The sequence below is a fragment of the Leishmania panamensis genome (assembly GCF_000755165.1).
Source record: "Leishmania panamensis strain MHOM/PA/94/PSC-1 chromosome 27 sequence".
Lineage (NCBI taxonomy): Eukaryota > Euglenozoa > Kinetoplastea > Trypanosomatida > Trypanosomatidae > Leishmania > Leishmania panamensis.
The window spans coordinates 189,573-209,850 of record NC_025873.1 but is presented as its reverse complement, the minus strand read 5'-3'; the positions used below and the strand labels follow the sequence as shown (position 1 = coordinate 209,850).

Below are 20,278 nucleotides of genomic sequence, written 5' to 3'. Positions count from 1 at the left end.
GGGTTTGCAGGTAGCGTACGTCCTCAAGTACGGCAGTGTGCAAATATTTCAGCGAAAAGTGGAGGTTTTTTTTTGTATCCTCAACTAACTTCCTCCCGGCCACAACCACAGCGACCATCACAGCCAAACATCAGCCCCGCAGACGGGTTTTTAGTGTAGCATCGAAGACACATCTTCTGATCCCCCCCCTCCCCCAGCTCTCGCCTCTCGCGCAGGACGGCGCAACGTCCACCTTCACGGCGAAGACCGGCGAAACGAAAGGGGTGCACTCGGCAGGGTTTCGATGGCAGCGAGTCGCGCGCCTTTCAGTACTGATTGAAGAAGTAAAACGCAGCAACAGAAAGAGAAGGTAGTAGATGACGATGTGGGGAATACTACGACATGAAACAAATCCGTCCACATGGGGCGAATTCCCTCAAGCCCATCTAGCAGCACAGTGGATCTCTATGTTGTTGTTGTTGCTGTATTCCACATCGAAGACACGTACCGATGCCCAGAGAGAGAGAGAGAGAGCATCGTCTACATCTCTTACGAGTCCTTACGTAGAGGTAGTTCACACAGCACAACGCGCTGTTACGTCCGCGTCGCCGTATACCCTGTGGCTCTCGACAAATTGATAAAATAAATAAAGAGAAGCGACTACGCACCAAACGAATCGACCGAGTCGAGCTGTCCACGAGGTACCGACCTGTGTATTTCTCGCTGCTTTTCCTCAGCTTCACTCTTCGCGATCGTGACGCAGTACGCCCCCCCCGCACCGAAGTCCCCACACATGCACCTGCACGTCCTCCTCCCTTCCCTCACTCTCATTTTCTTTCCTGCTTCGCCTCCTCCCCCTCCAACAGCGATTGCCCGCATTCCCTCCTCACCTCTGGCGCACGCCCACACACATCTGCACGTGCATACGGACTAACAAACTCACTCATGGGCCAGTACGGTCAAGGTGATTCCTTCAAGCCGACTAAAAAATAAAGAGGGGGGAGAAGAGCTGCTAGGGCAGAAAGCAGCTGCAGGGGAAAGGGCAGGGTGGATCAGTGCGAGCGGAGAACGGAGGAACTGCGTAGAGGGGGAAAAAAAGGGGGAGAGTAGAGAAGAGTAACCGATACAGCAACACGTAAAAACATCAACGCAAGAGAGGACACATTCAAGGGACATCCACACGTGCACATGCAAAGCTTCCGGGCGAAAGAGGCGCCTGCGTAGCGCAGCGGAGAGGGATTCACATAAGTACGCCTGTCCTTCTGGATATCAGCACATCAGTGCAGAGGCACGACGCGTAACACAAACGACATCCAAACATGCCACGAGAAATGAAGGGTTAACGTCGGTGTGCGGAACAACTCTCGCAAGCCCCGGAACACGTGGCGTACGAGACACGACCCAAAAAGAAAGTGGGGTGCGGGCTCTGAGGGCTACGGTCAGCTGCCTCTTCCTCCCTCTCCCCTCGCCCAACGTGTCTTGCTCGTGTCCCGCAGTAACGCTAACTTCGCGCCTTGGACCTCTTGAAATCCTTAACAACTGCAAGAGAACGGTCCACTAAGCGAGAGAAAACCGGCACCCGGCGTGCCCGCACCGTTCTTACGCAATAGCGGTAAGGTTGCTTCGCGCTGCGGCTGCGGCTGACGTGCGGTGGAGGCTCCTCGAAGACGACGCGGGTTGCTGCCACCAGCGGCCGTAGCGGGCCCCCGCGGCAGCACCGGGAAGCGGGTCGGCCGCAGCGGTCTGGCCCCAGCAGGAGGCGGCACAAACTTCACCATTACCCGCTTTGGGGTGAAGATGCTCACGGTGCATGGGTTGTCGCCAGTAACCGGTTGATTAGGCGATGTGAGAAGCAGCGAGTAGTAGCCCGGCTTATCCGCCCTGAACACAAGCGAGTGCTCGCGTGCGTTTGTCGCATCACCGGAGGACGTCAGCTTCATCGCCTGGTCGTTGAACGCCACCATCACCACGTCGTCTTCGGCGATAGCATCGCCCTTCATCGCAGCCAGTCGGTTTGTCATCTTTTCCTGGCGCAGCAGCACGTGCACGTCACACGCGCTGCTGACCGTAAAGTCCACTCGCCGACCCTCTGCGCCGGGTGTCAACGTCACAGCGACGCTCTTCGGCTCCCGCGAGAGTCCGCAGTAGTGAAGCGGGGTGAGAGAGACCTTCGCGAATCCGGGGTATACTGACAAGAAAAAGGAGCCGTGCTCGCCCGCCTTGCTCGTGTAAGGAATGAGGAAACACGTGCTGTTCGCGGGGATCTCCATCACGCTACACACCTCACGCGAATCGAGCATGACGCCCCTCTGCAGGAAACAAGCCGTGCTGTTGGTAATCAAAGGCGTGAGCGGGGCTGAGGAGGATGTGGGCTCCATGAGGACAATGCCCGACTGTGGGTAGTGGCTGCACCCTTCGGGATCAACGAACTCCGGCGTCGCGTGGCGGAGCTCTGATAACACGGTCGCTGGGCGAGAGCTACTGTTCTGAAGAACGAACATCGGGTTGTTGCGGAAACTCGTAAACTTGGAGTTACCGCCGCTTGTGCGACTGTCCCACGTGCCCGTCACCGTAAGTCGATCACCGCAGTTGATGTGACACGTCTGCATGCTCGAGAAGTTGCGCAGGAACGTGGGCAGAGGAAGGTAGAGTATGTCGTCCCTCTCTGGGTCGTACTGGCACACACGCTGCAGCATCAAGCTCCAGTTGGCATCCCTGTGGCAAAGTGGACCAGTGTAGAACGGTTCATCATTTCGGTACGAGTTCTCTAGCTTGATGACAACGTCCGACGGGCTCGTCGAGCCCTCCACCGTAACGACCACACCGATAAGCGCGTAGCTGCACAGGGGGTGGATGCCGTCCGGCACCTCAGCATTCGAGGAGCACACTACGACATCACCGCGTGCCATATCCTCTGCCACGCCTAGCCAGAAGTCTACGGACGTGTACTTGCCAAGGCTGGCGGCCTCCGCCAGCTTCATGTCGAAGGGCGTGTGTGTCACAGGACGACCCGTCAAATCGCGCAGCGTCTCGAGCGAGGTGCAGTTGTTGAGCCGCTCGTAGCCGCCGACAAACTTTGCGTACGCCTTTTCCAGCAGCAGCGGCCACCACAGGTGGCATGGCGACTGCACGAACTTTGGTTCATGCGCTTGCGTGCACGGCACTCGGTCGTCTACGTCAACGTAAACGGGGTTACTATGGGGATCAAAGAAGATGAACGTGTAGGGCGCGTTGACTGGGGTCTCCTCCGTGGCGATAACACGCTGCAGCAGCACTGGGTGTCGCGACAGAGCGGCTATGAACGGGACAAGATAGCCGACGTCCTGTGGTGCGGAGAAGACGTCGTCCGGCGCCGGGTTTGTCGGAATAAAGGCGCCGTAGCGGCCCTCCGGGTACAGGTCGCACACCCTCACCCACTGCTCCGCCACGTGCTCATTGGCCTCGTGAAATTCCGGGTCCTGCCACCCGCGAAGTTCCATCGCCAGCTCGTGCACACGGCGGTTAAGCAGATCCTCCAGCTCCAGTACCTGGGGCGGGTTCTCGCCGCTGCTCTTCAGACGTCGCCGCTCCAGCTCCATGCCATGGAAGGTTGGGTCCGTGTCCAGCGGCAGCCGGTCAAGTGGAATGCCTTCCGGCTCCTGGTTGAGGTACGCGCGCTCCTTCTGGATGAACTCCGCAGCGAGCTCCATGGCGCGCTTGTTCAGCTCCTTCTCCATTAGCACCAGGTCCGTCTGACAATTCTTCTTTGCACGGAAGCGTGCCAATTCTGCTTCGTGAAAGATGCAATCCGTGTGTAGCGGGAGATCCGCCAGCGGCACCCCGCACGGCTCCGGGTGCAGGTAGCCGCGGTCGTTGCTCAGTAGCTGATCCGCCAGCTCATGTGCGCGGGCATTCATACCAGCTTCCAGCACTGACATGTCCACCGCACCACTTTTCGAGTCGGACTTGCGAAGCTGCCGCCGCGTCCGCTCGATTTCGCGCATTCGCTGGTCCGTGTTGAGCGGCAGCTCGTGCAGTGGAATGCCGAGCGGGGCTCGGTCCATGAACGACCGCTCCTCGTCGAGCTGCCTCTGCGCGAGCTTCTCGGCACGATCGTTCAGCTTTTCTTCAATTGCCTTTACGGAAGCGACACTGCGGCCTGCCTCTTTGAGTGCACGGCGCTGCTCCTCCATCTTGCGGAAGTACTCATCTTCATTTAAAGGCACATCTGCGATCGGCACCCCGCACGGATCCGGGTGAAGGAAGGCGCGTCCTTTGAGCACCAGGTCCTTGGCGAGCGCGTGCACGCGCTCGTTCATCTTCCGCTCCGTGTCGGCAATCTCGCCACAGTTCTTCTCGGGGCGCTTGCGCAGCTTGCGGCAATGCAGCTCCTTTTCATGGAACTCGCGATCTGTGTTGAGGGGCAAGTAGCGCAGCGGAACCCCCTCTGGGTTCTGATCCAGAAACCCCCGCTCCTTGTCGACAAAATTCACCGCGATCTGCCCAACACGATCTGCCATCTGCTCCTCGCAGGTGCGGATAGCTGCATGGTTACGCTTGGGGTGCATCCGTAGGACGCGGCGCTTACGCTCGACAGGATTAAGGACGTCATCATAATTAAGTGGCAGTTCTTCTAGCGGCACGCTGAGCGGCTCCGGATCGAGAAACGCGCGCTCCTTCCGAAGCAGATCCTTGGCAATCACGTGCGCCCTGTGCTCCAGATCCGCCTCTTTTGCCGCTAGCATTGCGGTGTTGACGAGCGGGTCGCGTTTTAGCCGCAGTCGCTCATTCTCCATTGTGCGAAACAGCGGGTCGGCGTTCAGGGGCAAATCAGCTAGCGGCACACCCTCTGGCTCGCGCGACAGAAAGGCGCGCTCCATCTCTAGGAACTCCTTGGCCATCTCGTGTGAGCGAGCGTTCATCTTCTCCTCAACGGCCCTGACCTCAGCTTCACCCACGCCTCCCTTCAGTATTTTCTTGCGACGGCGCCGCTCTCGCGCCAGATCGCTGAACTCCATGTCCGAGTCCAGCGGAAGCACCTCCAGCGACACACCTTCCGGTTTGGGGTCGAGGAAGGCGCGGTCGGCTGCCAGAGTAGCCCGCGCCAGTTCCCTCGCCCTGCCGTCCATGCGTACCTCCATCTCCGCCACTGTGGCTGCGTTAGGGACGACACTGCGGTTCGTGCGGTAGCGCGCAATTTCCGCTTCCTTGAACTCTGGGTCTTCGTCGAGACCGAGCTCCACCAGCGGGATGCCCTCTGGCTCCTGTTTCATAAAGCCGCGGGTCTTCGCGAAGGTGGCCCGCGCCAGGGTGTGGGAGCGCTGGTTCATTTCCTCGGCCAGCTCGCGCAGCACACTCCCGTTCTGCTTCGCCGTCCGCGGGTCCCTGCGGCGCCGGCGGTACTCCTGCTCCAGCTGCTGAAACGCTTGGTCGTCATCGAGCGGGACATCGATCAAGTACATGCCCTCTGGCTCAGGGTCCAGGAAGGCGCGCTCGTTGTTGATCACGTCGTCGGCAATCTCGCAGGCGCGGCGGTCCATCTCATCCTCGATGGCAGTCATCTCCGTCGCCTCGACGCGCCCCTTTCCACGCAGCCGGCGACGCTTCTTCGCCAGCTCGCGAAACGCAGAGTCAGCATGCAGGTTTAGTTCTACCTTCGGGATCCCACGGTAGAACGCCTTGATGGGCTCCAAATCCAGCGCAATGACCTCCTTCGCTAGCTCCTGCGCGTGACAGCGTAGCTCCTCCTCGTCAGCCGCCACCTCTTTCCTCATGTTCGATGAACGCTTGTGAACACGCCGCTGCCGCTCCAACTTGTTGAACTTGCTGTCCGTGGCCAGTAGCAGCTCCTCCACCGGTATGCCATACACCTCTTCCGGCAAGTAGTAGCGATCACTCACAATGATTTGATGCGCCAACTCGTGGGCGCGTGTGTTCAGCTTCTTTTCCAGCTCTGCCACTGTGGGCTTTCGACCAGTCACGTCATCAGCCAGCAGGATTGCTCGCTCCACCTCCATTCCATGGTAAATGTGGTCAGTGTCGAGGGGGATGTCGCACAGGTCCACACCTTCAGGTTGCAAGTCGAGATACTTGCCACGATCACCCTTCAGCTGTGCCTCGCTCACCTCATCAGCCCGCTGCTGCAGCTCGCGGCGCAGGTTGGCGACAGTGTTAAGGGAGTGAGGGCCATCTGGTTGCTGCTGGTGCTTCCGAAGTTCCTTCTCCTTCGCCACAAAGACCTTGTCCGCGTCGAGGGCCAGCAGCTCCTTCGGAATATCGGACGACTGGCTACGCAGAAAGTCGCGTCCTTTCGTCTTCACCTTGGCAGCGAGTTCGTGGGCGCGGTCGTTTAGCCGCTCCTCCATCGCGCGCACTTGCGCTGACGACAGTGACGCGCCTTTCGCTAGCAAGCAAAGACGGTCTCTCTCGAGCGCGCAGAAATAAGTGTCTTTGTCGAGTGGCACATAGTCAAGCGCTACGCCTTCCGGCTCCTGATCCAGGAAGTCGCGGCTCTGCTTGAGGTACGCCCTAGCCAGCACGTGCGCACGGTCGTTCATCTGTCCCTCCACCTCGGTGATCGCCTTCAGGTTCGGCTTATCCGCAGCCTTCAGCATCCGCAACTCCTTTTCCACCGCCACAAACTGCGCGTCTTTCTCTAGTGGCAGTAACGCCAATGGCACCTTTTCCGGCTCCTGATTCAGCCGAGCGCGATCCGCCGCAATGCGCTCCCTGGCGAGCTCGTGCGCGCGGGCATTGAGTGTTGCTTGCGCTTCATGCACCTTCGCCACGTTTCCAAGTGGCTCCATCTTTGCCCGCCGCAGCGTCACCACCACCGCCGCAAAGGCGGCATCGCTGTGAGGCCGCAGGCACTTGAGTGGGTAGCCCTCCGGCTCCCGATCCAGCCCTTTCAGGTCCTCCTCCAGCTGCTGCTTTGCCAGGCCTGCTGCGTGGTCATTTAGATACCCCTCCAAGTCCTTAATGCGCGCTGCATTCCCCTGCAGGTCACGCACCTTCAGCTTCGCCCGCTCCACCTCCATGGAATGGAATTTGCTGTCCGTATCGAGCAGCAGCTCCTCGATTGGCACACCTTCTGGACTTGGGTTGAGGTAATCACGATCCATCACGAGTATCGCACTCATCAGCTCGTGCGCGCGTTTGGTCAGTTGGTCCTCGAGGTCGTCGATGACGGAGGCATTTTTGACAGGATCGCGCACCTTCAGCTTTGCCCGCTCCACCTCCATCTCATGGAAGACCATGTCGGTGTCAAGCGGAAGACACGGAAGTAGCGCACCCTCCAGCTCTCGATTGAGGTAGCCGCGGTCTCCACGGAGCAGCTTGTCGGCCACCTCTAGTGCACACTCATTCATAGAGTTGAGCAGCGTGGCGGTCACCTCTCCGCTGCGACCCTTGGGAAGCTGCTCCTTCTCCGCAATCAGAGCACTAAATTTCGGGTCTTCGTGCAGTTTCAGGAGCTCCACGGGGATACCACGCGGGGTCTGCGCCAGCGACTTCAGGTCTTCCATCTTCACAGCCTTGGCCAGCTCCGCAGCACGGCTGTTCAGCTGATCCTCCATGTCGGCTATTCGGTGCTGGTTCTTCCTGGGCTCCTTTAGCTTCAGCATTGCCCGCTCTATCTCAAGAGCATGAAAGGTGGCATCCGTGCCAAGCGGCAGGCGGCTAAGTGGCACATTCTCCGGCTTCGGATGCAAGTAGCGGCGGTCCCCCTTCGTGACGCGGTCCGCCATCGCGTAGCTTCGGTTGTTCAGGCGATCCTGCACTTCCTTGACTGCCTTGCGTTGATCGCCGTGTGATGCCTTCAGTCGCCGCAGCTCATCTACCAGCTGCTCGAACTGGGCATCCTGGTGAGGCTGCAGCAGCGTCAGCGGCAGGTCGTGTGGGTGTTGATCCAGGCCGCGCAGATCCTCCTCTTTCTGCACGAGCGCTAGCTCGCGTGCGCGAGCGTTAAGCTGGTCCTCCAGGTCATTCGCCTGGGTGTTGGTGTTACGATACTTGGCTGCAGCCCGGGTGGTCTCCAGTCTCCGAAAGGCTGGATCGCTGTCGAGGGGAAGAATGTCCAGCGCTACCCCTTCTGGGAACAGGTCAAGATAGCCCCGGTCCTTGCGCAGCAGCTGCTTCGCCACTTCGTGCGCCCGCGCCTTTAGTAGCGCCTCAAGCGCAGAGAAGTCCTTCGCATTAACGGTGCGCCCCGCTTGCTGCATCGAGTGCAGTTGCAGTCGCTTGTTCTCGAGCGCCTTGAACTCATCGTCTGCCGTGAGCTTTAGCAGGTGCAGCGGCACGCCTTCTGGCTCTGCACCCATGTACGTGGAGCGATCCTTCGCCAAGAACGCCTCTGCGAGCTCGTAGTTACACTCGTTTGCTGCAGCGCGAAGCTGCTTCAGCTTTGTCGCGTTCCTGGCAGGATCCTTCTCGAGACGGCGCAGCTCCGGCAGCAACTCCGCAAATGTGCTATCTGCGTGGGGCTTCAGTAGCGAGAGTGGCACACCCAGTGGGGTCTGCTCCAGCCCCTCCACATCGCACTGCAGCTGCGCCGCTGCCAGCTCCTCTGCTCGCGCATTCAGCTGCTGCTCCAATAGTGCGATCGCCTTGCTGTTAGGATGGGGTTGCCGTTTTGCCACCACGCGTGCCACCTCCGCCTCGTGGAAGGCCGGATCCTCGTCGAGTGGAAGCACAGTCAGCGACACGCCGAGTGGGTTCGGCCTCAAATACTCACGGTCGCCGTTCAGGGCCAAGATCGCCAGTTCGTGAGCCCGCTCATTCATCTGCTGCTGTTGCCACCGTATATTATCCTTGTTGTGCAGCGGATCAGTCTTGAGCACCCGAACGTCCTTGATGAAGCCCATCATTTTGGCATCCTCGTGAGGATGCAGAAAGGCAAGAGGAATGCCGCGCGGGGCGACGTCGACGCCTACAAGGTCCTCCTCCTTCTGTAGTAGCGCCAGCTTGTGCGCCTGTGCGTTTAGCTGGCTCTCGAGCTGTGTGATGGCACCAGCGTGCTTGACGGGGTCCTGCAGACGCAGGGTTGCCCGTTGCGCCTCCTTGTCATGAAACACGTCGTCGGTGCGCAGCGGCAGTAGCTCAAGCGGCACACCTTCAGGGTGGGCGTCTAGGTACTTGTCGCGCCCCTCCTCCAGCGCTGCAGCAGCGAGGACGCGCACACACTCGTTCATCTTTGCCTGTAGCCCCGCAACCTTATTCTTTAGCTGTGCAGCGCGCTTGCACCGTCGCAGCTCTGGAATTAACCGCGCTACTTCCGCGTTTTGACGCGGCCTCAGCAGGCCCAGCGGAATGCCTAGTGGAGCCTTGTCTACGCCGTCAAAGTCGCTGTTCAGCACACTGCGGGCGAGCACGGCGGCGCGCTTGTTCATCTCATCCTCTAACGTAACGACAGCCTTCCGGTTTTCCATCGCGTCCTTCTCTTTGAGTTGCTGTCGTTCCTGGCACATGTTGTTGAAGAGTGTGTCGGTGCTGAGCGGGAGGTCTGCTAGCAGTACCCCTTCTGGGCTGGGGTTCATGAAGTAGAGCTCACCGTCCTTCCGCTCCCGGGCCAATTCGCTCAGTCGATCATCCATGATCTGCTCAAGATCCTCCTTAAAGGTGACGGTCGGCACGCGTATGCGAAAGCGCCGCTTCTCGGCAGTCTCACTGAAGATGCGATCAGAGTGTGGGTTCAGATCTTTCGTGAGGATGCCATGGTAGCTAGGCGGAAAGCCAGCAAGGTCTTCCTTCATCACCAGCTCTGCCAGCTGATAGGCACGGTCGTTCAGTGTGCTCTCCGTATTGCGCACAGCAGCGGCATTGTGGATCGGGTCGGTAAGCTTCAGCACGACCCGCTCCACCTCCAAGGCGTGAAACATCTCATCCTTCTCCAGGGGAAGGTCTTCCAGCGGTATGTTGCGCGGTCGTGGGTCGATGTAGTTGGCCCGATCACCAACGAGCAGCTTCCTCGCCACTTCGAAGGCGCGGTCATTGAGCGCTGCCTCCTTCTGGCGAAGGACACCAGCGTTGTGCCCAGGGTTCTTGCGAAGTTGGCGCAGGTCTTCGATGAGCGTGGCACCTTCAGCGTCGCTATGCAGACGCAGTAGCTCTTTCGCAATCTCCAGCGGAGCATCCTCGACGGAGGCGAGATCGGCAACGCACTGGCGTTTTGCCAGCTCCTCTGCTCGTTGATTCAGAGCGCTCTCGAGGCTACTGATCATGGCGGACTGGCCACGTGGATCCGTCAGCTTCAGCCTCGCCCGTTCCATCTCCATTGAGCGGAACTTGTCATCCGTCTCGAGCGGCAGCTCCTGCAGAGGCACGCCCTCCGGATTCGGATCGAGGTAGCCGCGATCCATCACCTTATCAGCCAGCGCAGCCGCCCGCGCATTCATTTCTTCCAGATGGCGCACCATCTCCTGATCGTCGCGAGGAGGGTTCTTTTTCATCACCCGCATCTGCTTCACCAACTCTGAAAAGAGCGGATCCTCGTGTGGCCTCAGCAACTTGAGGGAAATGCCACGTGGGGTAGGATCGAGGCCACAAAGTTCCTCATCTTTCTGTACTTGTGCCAGCTCGTGAGCGCGGTCGTTGAGCTTTTCTTCCAGTTCTCTGATCCTGCCAGCATTGCGCTTCGGATCAGCCGCCTTCATGGCAGCCCGCTCTACCTCCATCGCGTGAAATACCTTGTCCGTATCGAAAGGGAGCACCTCCAGCGGGACACCTTCAGGGTCCTGGTCCAGATAGCGGCGATCGCCCTCCAGTATGCCCTTCGCCAGCTCATGCGCGCGACAGTTCATGGCGCTCACAACTTGTGCGAGCTGCGGTGATGGCGTCTTCGACGCGGGCTGCTCTACCTCCAGTGCTCGCCGCTTCTCCACAAGCGCGGCGAAGGCAGCGTCGGCGTGCGGATCAATCACCCTTAGAGGCACACCCTCCGGCTCCGCGTCGAGGCCGACCATATCCTGCATCCGGCGCAGCTCCGCGAGCTCCATCGCGCGCAGATTCAGCTGCCCCTCAAGCTCCGTAATTTTGTCCGCGTTTCGGCGCGCGTTCTCGGCCTTTAGGAGCGCGCGTCGCACCTCTCCAGCGTGAAAAGCCTCGTCAGAGTTGAGAGGCAGCAATGAGAGCGACACGTTCTTGGGCCTATCGTGAAGGTAGCCGCGGTCCTTCTCCAGCAGATCATGTGCCATGGTCTGGCATCGCTCCTCCATAGCCGCCTTGATTGATGCTACGGTGGGGTCTGCCTTGTTCGTTGTGTGCAGTTGGCGCAGCGCCGCAACGGCTTGTTTGAAGCTCGGGTCTTCATACGGGCGCAGCACCTCCAGCGGGACGTCAAATGGCTCAGGAGTCAGACCATCCAGCTCCTGCGCAATGTGGTCCATGGCCAGCTCATGGGCCCTCTCGTTCAACCTATCTTCCAGCTCCTTCACTGCGGCAGCGTTTCGAATAGGGTCAAGGGACTTCAGGTTCGCACGCTGGGCTTCCAGCTCTTGGAAAGCCGCGTCCATATCGAGCGGTAGCAGCACCAGTGGGACGCCTTCCGGATCCGCGTCGAGGAAGGCGCGGTCGTCGGCAACGCGGCTCTTCGCCAGAGCAAGGCAGCGCCCATTCATATCAGCCTGAAGACCACAAATCTTATCAGCGTTCGCGACAGGGCTCTCAAGTTTTAGGGCCCGGTGAAGATCAACCATGCGAGCAAAGGTGCCGTCAGAGTGAGGCTGAAGCACAGCAAGCGGAATGCCGTGCGGCGCCGGATCAATTCCGCGCAGGTCTTCCTCCTTCTGGAGTCGCGCCAGATCATGCGCCCGCTCGTTCAGCTTTTCCTCCAACGCCTTTGCCTTGGAGGCGGCTGCGCTAGTGTTCTGCGCCTTTAGCCTTGCACGCTCAACCTCCATCGAATGGAATGCGGCGTCCTCGTCTAGTGGCAGCACGCTCAGCGGCACTCCTTCCGGATCGCTGTCGAGGAAGCTTCGGTCGCCCTGCACCCGGCTGCGCGCAATGGTGTACGCCATCTTTCTAAGCTCGGCGTTGCAGGAACGCACCGGGTCACTGTCAACGCCGTGCGTCTTGACGAGATGCCGACGCTCCTCTTCCTTACCGATAAACTCTGGTTGACTGGCCAGCTGCAGCGTCTCCAACGGGATGCCCTCCGGCTCCGCGTCGCAGTAAGTCAGGCGTGACTCATTGGCCAGGATACACGCGCGTCGGTTGAGCTCCGCTATGAGTGCCGCTAGCTTCGTCACATCGCTACTGCGTTGGTGCCGACTCGGAACAGCAGCAGCGATGTGACGAATGAGACGTGCTTCTCTCTCCAGGTCCAAGAAAACGTCGTCAGAGTTGAGCGGCAGTGCCTCCAGCGGTACGCCTTCTGGAACCTGCCACAGCGCGGCGCGCTCTGCCTTATGCATCGCCTCAGCCAGCGTTGTAGCGCGAGCGTTGAGGTCACTCTTCAGGGCAGTTGCAGCTTTGTCATCGCCCGCCGCCTCAGCGTCGCGGCACCTCTCTTCCGTCTCGCTGAACACTGCGTCCGTGTCTAGCGGCAAGTCCTTGAGAGAAATTCCAAGCACTGTTTGCGCGAGTTGATTGCGAAGTAGTGGTTTCACACCATTGGCCATCTCATGCACACGCTCGTTCATCATCCTCTCGATCGCCTTTACCTCCTCTGTCGAAAAGTCTGCGCCTGCCTCACGAAAAGAGGTTCGAAGCTGCGCCCGCTGCTCTTCCAGTTGCTGGAACCTGCGATCAGAGTCAATCGGCACCTGCCGAAGCGGAACTCCTTCTGGACGACTGTCCAAGAAGGTACGGTCATTCCTCAGCACACTCATAGCGAGAGCGTCGGCACGGGAGCGCAGTGCTTCCTCTATAGCGGGCACCGTCGCGGCCGACTGCTTCGGGTCCTGCAGGGCCATGGCACGTTTTCGCTCTAGCTCGCGAAACGCGTCATCGTCGTCCAGGGGAAGATCGTGCAGGGCAACACCCCGCACAACTGCGGAGACGAAGGAAACACGATCCTTGCGGTTAGCCTCCAAAGCCAGCTGCTGTGCTCGTGCCGCCATTTCCTCCATCAAGACACGTAGTGCTGCCGCATCTGAACTTTCCACCTTGGCCTCTGCACGATGCTTCGCCTCAGCAGAAAGAAAAATTGTGTCGGTATTAAGTGGTAGAGAACGCAGCGCGCGCCCCTCCGGATTGGAGTCCATGAGAGCCTTCCTCTCTTCCCAGCAGAGCTGCTCGGCTAACTCGCGCGCGCGGCAGTTTAGCGCACCGATCAAATCTTGCACTGTGGCCGCATCCGGCTTTGGCTTCTGCACTTCCACGAGTGCCTCAATCTCCAGCGTCTTGAAAGATTCGTCCTCGTCAAGGGGTAGGTAAGACAATTGGACATGCACCGGCGCCACATCAAGTCGAGATCGAATTCCCTCAATACTCGCATCCACCAGCTCCTCCGCACGAGCCTTAAGCAAGGCGACCTGCTTCACCAAAGCAGTGTCTAAGGCACAGAGAGTCAGCTCCGCAATGATTTCTGAACTCCTTTCATCTGCCAACAGTGGTATCACCTCGCGCGGTATTCCACGAACCTGCCCCGGAACATGCTGACCAATAAGCAACGCCTTCAGCCTCTTTGCCATATCGTGTACCTGCTGGTTCATGCTCTCCTCAAAGACCGCTATAGCAAACCTGTTTGCCTCTGTCAGACCATCGCCCAGTAGACTTGCCCTCTGCTCCTCTTTGGAACGAAACAAATCATCATCGTCAACCTTAAGCACAGCAAGCGGGATTCCTTCAGGATTTTGATCCAGAAATGCTCTATCACCACGAAGATGTAAGCTTGCAAGCTCTACAGCGCGCGCAAGGAGTCGCGCTTCCAGCGCGGCGGCCTCGGCCTCGTGCCCGGACGCGCACACCGCACGCGCGCGCTCCTGCTCCACGTGCCGAAATTCCTCGTCGTCATCCAGCGCCAGTGCCCGCAGAGGCACACCACGCACAGCCTTCGGCAGGTACTTCGGCCGGTCAGCAGCGTTCATGCCGCGGGCAATGTCGGTCGCACGCTCCCTCATCGCGCCGACCAGCCGCTGCAGCGCGGCGGGGTCAGCATTACCCGACTCGCACATCCCCAGGTACGCAGTCTCCGCGTCACGGAACGCAGCGTCGTCGTCCAGCGGCAATGTCTCCATCGGCCGGCCCTCGTACTCTGCCTCCAAGTACGTGGGACGCACCTCGGCAAGGTACTCGCCAGCAAGTCTCTCTGCGCGCTTCCGCAACTCCTCCTCCAGCGCCCTGATCGCCGCGGCGTTCTTGTTCGGGCTTTTGCGCAGCTCGCGCAGCCTCCGCTCCATGTCAGCAGCCGTCGCGTCGCTGTCCAGCAGCGCATTCATCCGGTCCGCCGTCAGCAGCGTCTGCATCTCCAGCAACAACCCGCGCTCGCTCGCCTTCATCGACGCAGCCAGCTCACGCGCACGCGTCCGCATCGCGTCCTCCAGCCGCGCAGTCTCCTCCCAGTCCGCATCGGGGTCAGCACGCACGCGGCGCAGGCGATCCACCTCCATCTCGTGGAAAGCGGCATCCGTGTCGAGCGGCAGCTCCGACGTCGGAATACCATCGTAGAGCTCGGCGAGAACCTTGCCGCGCTCCCCATCCTTCAGTTGCTGCGCAAGCTCTACAGCGCGCGTGTTCAGCTCCGCCTCCTTGAGCGCCATGCCGTTTAGGTCGCGTGTCGGGTTCTCTTTCAGCTCCGCGCGCTCAGCCTCCTTGGTACGGAACTCAGCATCCTCGTCCAGCGGTACCAGCTCCAGAGGAATCCCCGCCGGCTCCGGCTCAAGGTACCCCCGGTCGCCCGTAAGCTGAGCCTGTGCCACATCCTCCGCGCGCGCAAGGAGTCGCGCTTCCAGCGCGGCGGCCTCGGCCTCGTGCCCGGACGCGCACACCGCACGCGCGCGCTCCTGCTCCACGTGCCGAAATTCCTCGTCGTCATCCAGCGCCAGTGCCCGCAGAGGCACACCACGCACAGCCTTCGGCAGGTACTTCGGCCGGTCAGCAGCGTTCATGCCGCGGGCAATGTCGGTCGCACGCTCCCTCATCGCGCCGACCAGCCGCTGCAGCGCGGCGGGGTCAGCATTACCCGACTCGCACATCCCCAGGTACGCAGTCTCCGCGTCACGGAACGCAGCGTCGTCGTCCAGCGGCAATGTCGCCATCGGCCGGCCCTCGTACTCTGCCTCCAAGTACGTGGGACGCTGCTGGCTTTTATACTGGGTAGTTAGCATGAGGGCCTCGCGCGCCATATCGTCCTGCAATGCTTCTATGTCGGAAGTAATGTGCTGGGGGTTCTCGCGCAGCTCGCGCAGGTGGTTTTCTTTTTGGCGAAAACGAGAGTTTGCATCCAGGGTGTCACTGATGAGATCGAGTTCGACGCCGTATGGTATAAGGAAGGCACGATCGCTTTGCTTGAGTTTATTAGAGAGTTGCGCTGCTCGTTCGTTAAGGTCGTTCTCAAGATTTTCGATTGAGGTGGCGTTCTTCTCTGGGTCTTCTTTCAATACACGAAGCCGCTGGATCTCCTTGGCGGTGAATTCCGGGTCGTTGTCGAGAATGGGAAACAATCGGCCGGCGTCTTCGGATTTTAAAAATCGCACTCGTTCTGATCGTCTTACCTCGCGCGCCAGGTTATGAGCGTGCTCGTTCAAGTGGTCGTGTAGTGCAGTGATGGCGCTGTGATCAGTGATGGGTGAACGTAGCAGCGCCCTTAACTCATCCTCCATCGCGCCGAACTGCGCATCTGTATTGAGGGGCACTAAGTCGAGGGGTACGCCCTCTGGCTGGAGATTGAGATACACTCGCTCCGCATCATGCATCGCGCGAGCAATCTCTCTTGCCCTCTCTCCCATTCGAGCCTCTATCTCATCAATGGCCGAGGCATTCTCCTTGGGACGACGTCGCAGCCCAACGCGCTCCTGCATCATCTCCGCAAATGCCTTGTCTGAGGCCAGTGGAATGTCGTCACGGGGAATCCCCTCAGGGCGTGCCTCAATGAAAGAGAAATCGGTGCAGATATGCCGCTCAAAAGCGCTGTCAGCGAAGCCGCGTAGCTCATCCTCCTGCTGAAGCAATTTGTAATGATTGCGGAGATCCTGCTTGAGGTAGTACCGCTCGCGCTCAGCATTCATGTACGCCTCGTCGTTGTCAACCACCGGATTGAGTGCGCTGAGATCACGGCCGCTCAGGTAGATCGGCCGGTCCCTTGCCAAATGCGCCTTCGCTAATTCCCTCACGCGTTTGTTCATTCGATTCTTTAGTTGCTCAATCTCCTCAGCGCGCGCGGAAGGATCACTGAGCAGGCGTCCAAGTTCCGTCACATCGTCCTGGAACTGGGGATCGCTGTCAATGGGCAACTCTGATAGCGGAATGCCCTCTGGAAACGCGTCAAGGAAGGCCATGTCCGGCTCGCTCATGGCGATGGCATCCTCTGGGGGATCCGTGATGCGGACGTGCGCCTTCTCAACAGCACAGATCTCCACTCTGCACGGCACCTCACCATTACCACGGGGACACGTGCTGAAGAAGACATAGTGGCCGGGTTCCGTGAGGTGCGCTACGAGACTGAGCTCACGGTAGTTCATGGCGGACTGAATGCCCTTGATGCGATTGTTCTGAAGGTCGTAGAGATAGACACCCACGTAGTCTTCGGCTAGCACGTCGCCGCCATGAGGGGAGTGAAAGACCTTCGCCTGTTTAAATACCGCGTGCACCTCCGTTGGCGTATCGACCAAAAAGTCGACCCGTTCCTTTGCGCGGTTGTAGAGGTCGACGTGCGCGATGGCCGGCTGGTGCTTCGCCACCTTTGGGCGGTAGCGCTCAATGCTCAGCTTTGCGATATCCTGGTCCCTCATGAACCAGTAAGACAGCAGAAATTTGCTAATGACGCGACTGTTGCAATACCCGGCGACGTAGCACACCGACTGCGGCGGAATCGTCAGCACATTGGTCACCTCTCGCACTGGCAGCAGCATCTCACGGTGGATAAAGCGGTGATTATCGAGGGTGACGAGGTGCGTCGGAATACCCGCCGCGCTGGGGTTCGCCTGAGCCACAGCAAGTCCCTTCTTGGGGTACGCCAGCTCCTGGTTTGGTAGGGTGTGCAGCAGGTGTCGCTGATCCGGCTGACGAACCATGCCAATGATTTGCACCGGGTCCTCGGTGGGGTTCGAAAAAATGTACAAAGGGTTCTCCCGCCATGACACAAACGACGTATCCCCGCCATTCGTGCCCTGAGCCCATTCGCTGTTGAAGTGCCACGACGGCTCTGCAAGGCCGCCAGCATAGCCCATTTGCACCACTGAAAACGCCGCCACAAAATGGTGAGCAGGGATATAAAAAACATGAAGTTCCTTCTCCGGTCGAACCCTCCTCTGCAGCTCACTCGTCCACGCGCTATCCTCGGCGTTCATTGGACCGACGTACGGCGAATCCTCATACGGGTTGTACATCTTCACAAGCACATCCGAAACGCGCTGAGTGTCCTTCCTTGAAATAATTTCCAGCAACGCGTAGTACTGCCCATCAAGCAAGCCGTACGCCTCAGCCTTTTGCCCGCTCGCCAGCGCCGTCACGGACAAATTCGGCAACATAGAGGCCAACTCCATCCAGTACGGGACCTCGTCGAAGTACGACATGTTTACCCTCGACGCCTCGGGATCCGTGGACACAGAGAGGCACGGCTGACCTGTGTAGTCGTGAAATATCTCTTCCTGTGAAATACCCTCCAAGTTCTCATACAGCGTGTAGAACTTCGCGTACGCCTTCTCCAGCAGCAGCGGCCACCAGTGGTGGGTCGGCGAGCGGCAAAACACCGTGTCGTCCTTCACCATCGGAATGCGGTCGTCGATCTCCACCTTCACCCACTGCCCGTAGCGGTGGAACTGGAACGTGTAGCGGCCGTCCTTGCGCGGGTTCTTCGAGACGAAGCAGTTGCGGATCACGTCGGGGTGGCGTTCCAGCAGTGCCGCGAACGCCGTCAGCGTACTGCAGTCGTAGTGGTCGCCCTGCCCGAACTGGTCCCGCCTCAGCTCGTTCGGCAACAGCGGCACGGTCTTGCCTTCAGGGTACAGGTCGCCGATGTGCACCCACGGATCGCTGGTCGCGCCGCGGTTGTCCATGTAGAAGCGCTTGTCCTCAAAAGGCGAGTCGCTTTCCACCTGCTCGCCGTGGCGCGCGGCATCGAACACGACGGGGGTGTAGTCGACCGGGTTGTGCTCCAGCGCGGCGTCTTCGCCTTCGTCGATGATGTCCTCATCGTCAAACATCGTGGCGTCCTCTGGCGGGTCGACAATGCGCACGTTCGACGCGTGCGACCCAATAATGGTAATGTAGGCCGGCACGTCGCTCTTCGCACGCGGGCACGTGATCGAGATGGCATACCGACCACTCCGAGGAAGGCGGTGGATGACGCTCATTTCACGAAAGTTCGTCGCGGCGTGCACGCCCGCCACCCTGCGGTCCGTGTCGTCGTAGAGGTACATACCCAGGTAATCCTCCGTCATGGCGTCGCCGCCCGACTTGCTGACATAGGGCTTTGTTTGGTGGAGAAGGATGTGTACATCGGTGGCTTCATCAACGTAGAAGTCGACCCGGTCCTTCTCCTTCTGGCACAGCTCCACATTCTTGGTAGCGGGGCTGGACCAGTTCATGCTCGGAATGGCCAGCTGCTCCACTGAAAACTGAGAGTAATTCTGATCCTTGAAGCGATAAAGCGAGAGCTGAATGTTGGTTTCGACGCCCTTGTGCATACAGGAGGGGACAAGATAACATGTCGTGTGCGCCGGAATGGTGATGGTATTTGCCACCTCACGCGAGTTGAGGAAGAGGCTCTTAAAGATTGGCTTGTGGTTGTTGCCTGTGACCCAGAAGGTGGGGATCGGATTCGGGTAGGTGGAGCTGACCATGACGAGACCACACTGCACATAGGTTGCTCCGGCATCCGGGTCAGCAAAGCGACGCTGATCCTCCTGCTGTATCATCGCGACCACACTAATCTCTGTTGGTCCACTGTTTTTCACCAGGAAGAGGGGGTTCTTGCGCCATGAGGCAAAGGTCGGGTTGCCGCCGGCCGACTCACCCTTCCAGGTGGTGTTATATGCCTGCACCCCATTATCGTCGGTGCGCATGAGGCAACACTGGATGGAGTTCACGTGCTTGAGGAACATCTTCAGCGGCATGAAGATAGAATGGCGGTCGTCAACCGAGTACTGATGTCGCTGCTTCGCGGACCACTTGGAGTCGCTCTTGTTCAAGGGGCCGGTGTACTCGTACTCCTCGTCCTCAAAGGGGTTGTGCAGGTGCACCACAATGTCGTCCAACACCGAAGATCCAGTGAGGGAAAAGATCCCCAGAATGGCGTACTGCTGCTCCGACTGCATGCCGATGCTTTCAAGCTCCGCGTCCTTCGTCAGAGCAGACGAGACGTAGTCGCCGCGTAGCAGGGACTCACCCATCGACAGCCAGTACTGACCATCGCCAATATCGACATCAGCTGCCTTAGCCAGCTTGGCGTCCATGGGGATGTTCAGCACCGGGTTGCCAGTCAGGTCGTGGAAGGTCTCCTGCAGTGTGCAGCCCTCGAGGTGGTCGTAGGCGGTGTAGAACTTCGCGTACGCCTTCTCCAACAGCAGCGGCCACCAGTGCTCCGTCGGGGACTGCATGTACAACGCTGTATCGTCTTCTAAGGGAATTGTGTCGTCGATCTCGATCCTCACCCACTCCCGCCCGCGGAAGAACTGGAACGTGTAGCGGCCATCCTGGCGCACTTTCTGGGTCACAAAGCAGTTGCGGATCACATCAGGGAAGCGCACAAGCGTTGCGAGGGCAGAGATCATGAAGCATTCGTAGTGGTTGCCTTGGCCAAACTGCTCACGCGAGAAAACCTCGGGCAGCAGCGGTTTCTCAGCTCCATCGGGATACAGGTCATGAATGGGGACCCACTGGTCTGCCACATGATGACTATTGGCGATGAACTCAGTGTCCTTGAAGAGCGTTTTGCTGTCCGGCACCTCCTCAAAGAATGACGACATGATTATCGAAGTAAAGAGAGAAGGGAGGTCAAGGGGCCTTTCCTTTTCTTCTAGGGGATGCCTCAGGTGCGCTGAGGGAGAGAGGCTTTACGTGTGTGGTTGTTGTCACCACTTCAGGAACACGACAAGGCGCAGACAAATGAATAGTAAGAATAAAATCAGCGTGATTACATAAAGAAGCGAATAGCAAGAAAGAGTAGAAATTCCGAGGAGAGCGATCGCCACGTGAGCTCAGCAAGGACTTGAGTAGGGAAGGA

General features: G+C 59.2%; 1 protein-coding gene across 1 annotated transcript; it reads right to left on the bottom strand.

Annotated features, from left to right (window-relative positions):
* Positions 1-1,511: 1,511 nt before the first annotated feature.
* On the bottom strand, positions 1,512-20,021 carry LPMP_270500 (calpain-like cysteine peptidase, putative; the record flags this gene model as incomplete). The annotated part of the gene is made up of 1 exon (XM_010701837.1): positions 1,512-20,021. The coding sequence occupies one exon, from the start codon at positions 20,019-20,021 to the stop codon at positions 1,512-1,514; it is 18,510 nt and encodes a 6,169-aa protein (XP_010700139.1).
* Between the last annotated feature and the right edge of the window lie 257 nt (positions 20,022-20,278).